Below are 9,696 nucleotides of genomic sequence, written 5' to 3' on the forward strand. Positions count from 1 at the left end.
AAGTGTGCACAGTGTGGGACTGTGGAAGAGATGAATGTGTAAGGGGTGGAATTGGATTGTATGAAAAACAGAAGTGTGTAATTGTGTGAGGGAGGTGAGTGAGCAAAGGAGCAGAGTGTTAAAGGGGTTGAGTGTCTTTCCTGGTATTCCCCTGACCCACCACCACTGCACTGAAGTGAACCATACCTAACACACACACATACACACCCGCGCATGCACACACATGCTTAGCTCTTTGTTGTATGGGGGCTCTTGACCCTGAGAACCAGTTGTAACCTTCTCATCCCTTATTTCTGCCTTATGGTTACATCCTCCTTCTCCTCTCCTTATCAATGCTGTGGGAAAAGGAATTCCAGGGAAGCTCACTGGGTCAAACACACTGGGAAAAAAAAAATTAATTAGTAAAAAAAGTAATTAACAGGAAAAGGGAGGGTATGTAATCAGGGACAGACTGCCAAACTAAAGATCCTCAATAGAAAGTGATTAAGGAGAGTAATGGTGTTACAAATCATTCAAATATTTTGGATGGATGGATGAATGAATCAGAAAAAGGGTCTGGAACCCAAGCCAAGATGGAGGATGACTTCTATTTAAAAAACAGTGAGCTTATGTGGAGGGTGAGGCTAAAGTGGGACCTTGCTGGTGTAGGATGAAAGTTTAAAACACTCAGAGACACTTAGCCTTCCAGAGGTTTACAAACCCACCAATCCTAGCAAAATAGTCAATGAAACATTCACCTCACAAGCCCCTTAATCAGTTAGCACCTTGGGATTTTTCTTACCAGAATTCCAGTTGCCTTTGCCAGCAAAGGTCCAGGACTACAACTGTCAGAATGCAAAGAGGGGAAATCTGTACTGACATGTCTTCCATTTGGCCCTGGAGCATGGTTTATATGAATCTCAAGCTTAAACTCATATCCTCAGCCAGATGATTAAGAATAGAAGTTCAGGGCACAAGGAGAGCAAATAGAGTAATAGAATGGTTTCAGATTTTAGTTCAGTTCAGTTCAGTCGCTCAATCGTATCCGACTCTTTGCGACCCCGTGAATCGCAGCACACCAGGCCTCCCTGTCCATCACCAACTCCCGGAGTTCACTCAGATTCACCTCCATCGAGTCAGTGATGCCATCCAGCCATCTCATCCTCTGTCATCCCCTTCTCCTCCTGCCCACAATCCCTCCCAGCATCAAAGTCTTTTCCAATGAGTCAACTCTTCGCATGAGGTGGCCAAAGTACTGGAGTTTCAGCTTTAGCATCATTCCCTCCAAAGAAATCCCAGGGCTGATCTCCTTCAGAATGGACTAGTTGGATCTCTTTGCAGTCCAAGGGACTCCCAAGAGTCTTGTCCAACACCACAGTTCAAAAGCATCAATTCTTTGGCGCTCAACCTTCTTCACATCCACACATGACCACAGGAAAAACCATAGCCTTGACTAGACAGACCTTAGTTGGCAAAGTAATGTCTCTGCTTTTGAATATACTATCTAGGTTGGTCATAACTTTTCTTCCAAGGAGTAAGTGTCTTTTAATTTCATGGCTGCAGTCACCATCTGCAGTGATTTTGGAGCCCAAAAAAATAAAGTCTGACACTGTTCCCACTGTTTCCCATCTATTTCCCATGGAGTGATGAGACCGGATGCCATGATCTTCGTTTTCTGAATGTTGAGCTTTAAGCCAACTTTTTCACTCTCACTTTTAGATTTTAGACAGTTTATCATAAATGAGAAACTGATCTCTTCTTTTCCTTATTCCCATTCTCTCAAAGGATTGGGAGACAAAGAAGTTGGAGTCAGTAAGACAAGGGAAGTCAGAGAAACTTGCCTGTTGTCTACCTAGATGTCTGTGAGCAGAGGTTGTTTGGGAAAAGTCTCTTAGGACAAGGGCTAGGAAAGCTTGCCATAGGGGAAAAAAAAATGCAACAACCCCATATAAGGAGTCACAAGGTTTGCAGAAGGGAACACTCACTTTCATGCAGTGTGGTGGTAACTTCCTTGCTCATGCTCGCTCACTCCTATGTCTATCTATATGTGATGTATATAATATCATACCATGATGTATGACATACCATACATGTCATACCATCTTACTGAAGAACCTTAACGAATACTCCCAAGTATTCCTCTTTCCAGCTCATCAATAACTTCTCTGTCAGCAGGTATCTGGTCTCTGCTTTGGAAGTTGGGAAGAGGGGACAACATTACCTTGCCACATGTCCTGCTGGATTATTGTACTTACCTGCCTTCCATTAGCCCTTTAATCCTAGTTTTGTCCTCAGATGGGCAGTCTCTTGGACTGCAAGGAAATCCAACCAGTCTATCCCAAAGGAAATCAGTCCTGAATATTCATTGGAAGGACTGATGCTGAAGCTGAAACTGCAATACTTTGGCCACCTGATGCAAAGAACTGACTCACTAGAAAAGGCCCTGATGCTGGGAAAGATTGAAGGCCGGAGGAGAGGAGAACGACAGAGGACGAGATGGTTGGATGGTTGGATGGCATCACTGACTGGATGGACATGAGTTTGAGTAAGCTCTGGGAGTTGGTGATGGACAGGGAAGCCTGGCGTGCTGTAGTCCATGGGGTCGCAAAGAGTCAGACACGACTGAGCAACTGAACTGAACTGGGCACCGTCTACTCCCTATTTTATATGACCACATATAAAATATGTGACTGTATCTTTATAGATAAAGGTCAAGTGTCTGCGACACTTGTCGAAAAAAAATTAACAAAAAAAAGAAACCCCACAGACACACAGGAAGCAAGGACTCAGTAAACATTTGCTGAATGAATGAATGAAACAAAGACACAAATGAGAACATGTTTTCTGCTAGCGATGGAGCAGAAAGACGACAGCAGCACGTCCCGTCCCTCGACCCATCTCCCCGCTTAGAGAGAGTGAGAGACAGGTAGTGAGACTCAGGCTCGGCTTGCAGCCCGGAGTTGGGAATCCTGGGTGGCCCAGGTTGCCATGGCATCGCATTGGACTCCACCCTCTCTCTTCTCCCGCCCCAACGCCCAGCCAGAGTTAAGGCAGCCAGTTACGTGCCCTTCAGCGTAACCACACCTCTGCTCCTCCAAGCAATGTCAAGCGGTCACGTGTGATAGCAACAGATCATGTGGTTGCCATCTCTCTCCGCCTCTTTCCCCTCCTCGCCCCTTTCTCGTTCAAAGCCGCTTTCTGGCTGCCCCTCCGCGCATGAGTAGTCCGGTCACGTGGTCCGAACGTCCGGCGTTGGCCCCGCCCCTCCAATTTCCGCGCGCCTCTTTGGCAGCTGGTCACATGGTGAGGGTGGGGGTAAAGGGGGCCGCTCTAGCCTGCGGCCTGTGTCTATGGTCGGGCCCATAGCGTCCCGCTGCCCAGGACAGACCTCGAGTGTATGGCGCTGCAGGAACCGGCTCCGGGGTCCGGATAACGGGCCGACCCCGCAGCTCCTGACACGGGGCGAGGTGAGTGTAGCCCTTTTCAGGAATGGGGACCATTCTCGCCCTCCACTGCTTCCTACGCGGGCTGGTTATGGAAGGGTTGCTCGAGGGCGGGAAGTGGGGCAGGATGTGATAATGTTCCTTTGTGGCCGAAGGGAGGTGTAATTTCAGGAACTGGGTGTCGGGTCTTTGATGTAGGGGGTGTGTCTTATGGGATTTCCCTTGTGTGGGGCTTGATGGTCCCCAAGGAAAATGCATCTTTGAAAAAGTTATAGGGCCTCACGTGGCTGGAGGGTTTGGGGTTAGAGTTATTGTGTTACCTAGGGGGCTGCCTTCAGGGAAGTTTGGGAATGCTGTTGGTGTTGTCTTCGTGATGTCTTTTGTGGGAGTCATTTTGTTGCTGCAGGCTCATTGAGCCTCTGTGATTGTAGGGCCTCCTCTGGTCTGAGAATGGCTACCTCTCGATACGAGCCAGTGGCTGAGATTGGTGTCGGTGCCTATGGGACAGTGTACAAGGCCCGTGATCCTCACAGTGGCCACTTTGTGGCCCTCAAGAGTGTGAGAGTCCCCAACGGAGGAGGTGCTGGAGGGGGCCTGCCCATCAGCACCGTTCGGGAGGTGGCCTTACTGCGGCGTCTGGAGGCTTTTGAGCATCCCAATGTTGTCAGGTGAGAAGAAGATGGAAGGGTGGGAGTGGGTCGTGAAAGGAAAAAGACAGCCTAACCTGTAGATGTGGAGTGGTGGTCAGAAGAGGAGTGGGAACCCTGAGGAAATAGGGGAGGCCATGTTGGGTCCAAGACCATTGCTCAACGAGTGACCATTTGTTCTGGCCAGGCTCATGGACGTCTGTGCAACAGCCCGAACTGACCGGGAGACCAAAGTGACCCTGGTGTTTGAGCATGTGGACCAAGACCTCAGGACGTATCTGGACAAGGCACCCCCACCAGGCTTGCCAGTGGAGACCATAAAGGTAAGTAGGGCGGGCAGACGCTGAGAGATAGCTTGAGACCTTTGTGGTAGTTTGTTGTAATTTCAGGTGTGGCACCTGATTCCCAGTTTCTCTGTACTTCCCCCTTCCAAACCAGGATCTGATGCGCCAGTTTCTAAGAGGCCTGGATTTCCTTCATGCCAACTGCATCGTTCACCGAGACCTGAAGCCAGAGAACATTCTGGTGACAAGTGGTGGGACAGTCAAGCTGGCTGACTTTGGCCTGGCCAGAATCTACAGCTACCAGATGGCACTTACACCTGTGGTCAGTAGAATGATGGTGGCCAGGATGGGGCCAGAGTGGGGTCTGGCTGGGGGAGAAGAGTGATTGCCCATAACAGTTGAGAAGGAGCGTGTTTTTCCATGTGCTTTGCAGTAACTTGCAGGACTCTCATCCGCATTACTTATTCCCATCAGGTTGTTACACTCTGGTATCGTGCTCCAGAAGTTCTTTTGCAGTCTACATATGCAACACCCGTGGACATGTGGAGTGTTGGCTGTATCTTTGCAGAGATGTTTCGTCGAAAGTATGGGGCCCAAGTATCCCAAACATTTTGAATTTCCCAAGTTTTTTATTCATAAGCCACGCCTATACCCTGCCTGCTCTTCCACTTACTATTGGCCACCTTGTCCATAGCCGGAAACTCTGAAATGTTCTGGAATTAGGAATTTCATAGCCCTTTATTCTCCACACCCTATGTTTTGAGCCACTAAACAGTATCTACCACCCTGTCTTTGTAAAACTGCTACTGGAATGACTGTCTCTTTTCACCTTAGGCCTCTCTTCTGTGGAAACTCTGAAGCTGACCAGTTAGGCAAAATCTTTGAGTAAGTGACCTGCAAGGGGGAAGAACTTTGCATTCCGAGTCCTTGACTTTGCATTCTGCTGAGTCCTTGACAGCAGCTGGCTCTGCCCCTGGAGATGGGGGCTGGAAAAAGGCCCTCCTGACCAGAATTCTCTTGTTCCCCATAGCCTGATCGGACTGCCCCCGGAGGATGACTGGCCCCGAGATGTCTCTCTACCCCGAGGAGCCTTTTCCCCCAGAGGGCCCCGCCCAGTGCAGTCGGTGGTCCCTGAGCTGGAGGAATCCGGAGCACAGCTGCTGCTGGTAATAGACTGAGGCATGGGCACAGGGCGAGACTACAGGGGGAAATCACGTGTTTGTCACTCAGTCCTGTCAGACTCTTTACAACCCCATGGACTGTAGCCCACTGGAGTGGGTTGCCATTTCCTTCTCCAGCGGGTCATCCCAGGGATTGAATCTAGGTCTCCTGCATTGCAGGCAGTTTATTTTACCACTTGAGCCATCAGTGGGGGGAAATGGAGCAGGATAAAAGGGACCCAAATGCATTGTTGTTACTGAGACTTGATAATGAACGGGTTGGTTTTTATTACTGTTTTGAACGGCTGGCCACAAGAGGGATAGAAAAAAATCACCCATTCTAGGTATTGTTAGGGTTAAGCAGGAGTCCCTTTTGTTTCTTCCATGTTTTCTGACATTTGCGTCTCTTCTCAGGAGATGCTGACTTTTAACCCACACAAGCGAATCTCTGCCTTCCGAGCCCTGCAGCACTCTTATCTACACAAGGCAGAAGGTGACGCAGAGTGAGCAACAGAATGGCTGGAACAGAACCAAGGCGAGAGACACAAATTTCCCTTCTTTTGAACACTTGAGTGGAGAGCCCCACCACTGAGAAGGCAACCTCTGCCTTCACCTCTGAAGCTGTGGAGACGACTCCTCCAACTTTTTACAGACAATATTTTACTGCCTTAACAATATTCCCCTCCCACCCTTCTTTTTGAGGCTTATCCTTATCCTGTGTCCTTACACCAAGAGATATGTCCCTTGTTCTCCCCTTCTTTATACCTTTATATTGGGATCCTTTTTTATACAGGACAAACAAAACAAAGAAATATGGTCTTTTTTTTTTTAAATATTTCTTCCTCTGATTGGCTTTACTGTTTGGGAATTTGGAAAAAACCATTTGGAAGATGGAACTTCCTTGCAGATTCTCTTTAGATCACAGGGTCAGTGGAGCCCCTCTACTAACAAGGGAAGGAAAGGCATTTACATGGCTTCTTTGATTATAGAGTTTAAATGGTTTTTATTTTTATATTTATTGAACCTCCCCAAACCAGGTCCTCCTTATTACAAGAGTTCTTGGTAGTTTTCTCTCGGGATCTGTCCCTGATTTACCCTTGGAGCAAAGATGTGTTGAGGTGGTCCAGCATATGGAAGGGAGAAGAGGGGAAACAGCCAGGAATGACTCCAACCGCCATCCCATCTCATGTAATCCTGGAAACTTCCCATATCCACTTAGGGAGAGAGGAAGGAAGAAGGGTTTTTCTTTATTCCTTATAATCTTTCTCCTAGCAAAACATATCAAGGCATAAAGCCTAACTGTTCAGTCATCTTTAGGGAACATGGCAAAGGCCCTTTCCTTTTTCTCAAAAAGGGCTACAGACCCCAAGTTTTCCCTAAGGGGAAGAAAAAGCTTAGGGAGAGCAGACAGCAGGAAAGATGTCAGAAGGATCCAGAGTCTCATAGAAAGGCACTGGGGTTGGCTCGAGGATCCTTCTGATTCCGAAATCTCATCGCTAGCCAAACACCAAGGATCTGTAGAAGCAAAGAGAAAAGAGGTAAACACGAACTATGAATTTCTGGGGCTAAGACTTGGAGGTGTACAAAAGGGATATAAGGGAACTACAGAATGTTACCTCTGTGAAGCTAAAGAAGAGTCCAACACCCCCCAGGATTTTCAGGGCTTCATCTGAATGCTTAAGAAACTTTTCTCCACACATCTGACATGTGGGGCTCCGGCTCTTGCAAACCTGAGCAAAAAAACACACATATGCATATTTGGAGGATGCAGAGTTGCTACGGTGCTCTATCGTAACTGTGGTGAATGACCCTAGGAATTATCTTCCAGTTCCTGATTAGTATCCTATAGACTGGACGCTCACTTGTCTAATTCTCTAGAATCTGTATCCATCCCCCAACCCCTACCAGCACACAGCCCCAGTACAAGTGAGCTGCTAGAGACAGGCAATCACATTAAGCTCAAATCTGCCAATTTGAGCATCGGCCTTAGCCAGTTTTCTATCACACAAACCACCGCCACCCCCCACCCCCTCCCATGCCAGCTCACTGCAGTGCAGAAAGCATAATCTTGTTGATCCAGGGTTGTAAGGTTGAACAAGCCACAGCAATCAAAACTTCTTTCCAGTTCATCCCGGGTATTGTTGCTCATGACCCACCAAGAAGCATTGATGACATCTGTCTGGAGGATATAGGCAGAAGGAAATAATTTGATGCTGCTAATCTTGAGAATCCCATAACATTTTGATCCTAGCTCCAGTGTTTCAATTTCCCTTTTTAAGCAAAAAGTTAACGTCCTTGAAAAGCAAAGGTGCAGACACAATAACTACCCACTTCTGGATGGTCCTCACGGTCAGTTAGCCAGACATCCCAAAGGAAGCAAATAGCTCTGGAAGTAGTGGGTCTAAGAATGATCTTTGGGGCCAGACTGAGAGTAAGGAGTCAAGAGGTTAGAGGGTAGGGGAAAAAGTACTTGAAAGGGCACCTTCTTACCTGTTTGCTTAGGTTAATAGCCAGACATGAGCAAGAGATTCCAAACTGGAAGATGAAGACCAAACCAAGGATGATCATGTACTGAGAGGAAGAGTTATGGAAAAAAAAAAAAAGTCCTAGATTCCTTTATGTTCCACTTATAGTAATGATCTGATCCAGTCGAAGAACTTACACAATTATGTCAGTTGAAAACAAAATCATTGGCTTTTGTTTCATAGAGTATGGTATAAGGGAGGGTAAGGAGACATATCCCCCAAACACCGGAGGTCTCCTACCCTCCCCAGTGCCCCAATCACTTCAGGTCAGGATACAAAGAAAAGCAGTACTTGGTGGTGGTTGACAGCACCTACCAGCCCAGCGACCGCGATGAGAAGAAGGAAGACTCCCACTGCAATAACTCCTCCGATGATATGGATGCTGGACACCAGACCCAGGCCCTTAGCCCATGCAGCCACTCCAATGAGCAACAAGCCTACCAGCTATGGAAAACAGGATATATCTCAAAAGAATTCCGGTGTGTATCACAGCCAAAGGCCAAGGTGAGAGAGGTGGCTGGACAATAAAGAACTGAGTTTTGCGTGAGTGAGTGAGAGGTGCTACTACCAGGACAGGGACCATCCCTGGGCACTCCTCCCATCAGAGGTCAGAATGGCTGGAATAGGGTTGAGAGGCGGCAGGGGGCGTAAAGTCTAAGAATATAAAATAGAACATTTAGCTTCATCCATCACTTCCATTTGGGAGAAGCCTAAATTCAGAAGAGGGAGGGCTGGGCCTTTATCCCCACGATGAGCCTTCACTTCATCACTCCCCACCCCCCACCCCTAGATAAACCCTCTGGTCACCGGAAGTCTCCCCTCTTCCCACGGAAGTCCCTAGGAATTCCCTCTTCGCCGGAAGTTCCCGGGAATCTTCCCGGAACCCCTAGTACATCCCTCTCCCCATCCGAAGTCCCTTAGACATTCTCTCCACTGGCCTTTCCGCCCTGGAGCTTCCCGCGACCTCCAAAACCTCACCATGTAGACCACGTTGAGCGCGCAGAGCGCATTCTTGGAGCAGGCAAAGCCTCCGCAAACCATCTCCCCAGCTTTGGGGACCCAAGTGGTCCCAAAAACTTGGGGGGAGGGTCTCGCGGACCGTCTTCTTGGACCCCGACAGCTTCTGTCTCTTTAAATCGAGTCCAGCCAAACCCAATCCTCTGCGCCTGCACCGTCCCACCCCCGCCTTTGGATTGGCGAAATTGGGGACTAATCTAGGACGTCGGTGGCCTGAATGCCAATCAATCTGCATCGCGTCACTGACCCGCCTGCCGGTCCCTCCTTTAGGTTCTTTATTGGATGAAACTTAAAACTGGGGGCAGGGCTTCCAGAGAGTCTCATAGAGACCCGAGCCTAAATTTCAAAACCCCGGATTGAAAACGGAGATTTCTGTGGTGGCAGCTGCAAGAGGATTTATCCGAGGGAGGAGGCTCTTGGGAAATCCCGGTGAAGAGAAGGTGCTTCAAGGGCCAGGTGAAAGGGCTCCTCCCCTCAAGGGAGGGCCCTCCCGCCCCTTTCCCCTTGTCCCGCAATGACTTCATGATGACGCTCTCGTTTGCTACTATTGCATCACATTCAGGAACACCCAGAGAAGCAAAATACTAAGCTATTTAGCCCGGCCACAGAGGCCCCAGGTTGGGCATAACACCACCTAGCAA

General features: G+C 48.4%; 2 protein-coding genes across 3 annotated transcripts; one reads left to right on the forward strand and one right to left on the reverse strand.

Moving 5' to 3' along the window:
- Nucleotides 1-2,447: 2,447 nt before the first annotated feature.
- CDK4 (cyclin dependent kinase 4) lies at nucleotides 2,448-6,325 on the forward strand. The gene is made up of 8 exons (XM_069584816.1): nucleotides 2,448-3,446; nucleotides 3,854-4,090; nucleotides 4,257-4,392; nucleotides 4,508-4,675; nucleotides 4,828-4,937; nucleotides 5,188-5,238; nucleotides 5,384-5,519; nucleotides 5,928-6,325. Exons 2-8 carry the CDS (start codon nucleotides 3,873-3,875, stop codon nucleotides 6,018-6,020), a joined length of 912 nt encoding a protein of 303 aa, XP_069440917.1. The 5' UTR covers nucleotides 2,448-3,446; nucleotides 3,854-3,872; the 3' UTR covers nucleotides 6,021-6,325.
- A 163-nt stretch (nucleotides 6,326-6,488) lies between these two features.
- On the reverse strand, nucleotides 6,489-9,566 carry TSPAN31 (tetraspanin 31). 2 transcript variants are annotated; one of them, XM_069584822.1, is made up of 6 exons: nucleotides 9,017-9,566; nucleotides 8,315-8,482; nucleotides 8,004-8,084; nucleotides 7,561-7,692; nucleotides 7,130-7,243; nucleotides 6,489-7,028 (listed from the first exon to the last, which is right to left on the reverse strand). In XM_069584822.1, exons 1-6 carry the CDS (start codon nucleotides 9,077-9,079, stop codon nucleotides 6,954-6,956), a joined length of 633 nt encoding a protein of 210 aa, XP_069440923.1. In that variant the 5' UTR covers nucleotides 9,080-9,566; the 3' UTR covers nucleotides 6,489-6,953. The 2 variants fall into 2 exon arrangements, with proteins under 2 accessions (XP_069440923.1, XP_069440925.1); XM_069584824.1 differs by having other exon boundaries at nucleotides 8,354-8,482; nucleotides 9,017-9,299.
- Between the last annotated feature and the right edge of the window lie 130 nt (nucleotides 9,567-9,696).

This window comes from Ovis canadensis, chromosome 3 (genome assembly GCF_042477335.2).
Source record: "Ovis canadensis isolate MfBH-ARS-UI-01 breed Bighorn chromosome 3, ARS-UI_OviCan_v2, whole genome shotgun sequence".
NCBI lineage: Eukaryota > Metazoa > Chordata > Mammalia > Artiodactyla > Bovidae > Ovis > Ovis canadensis.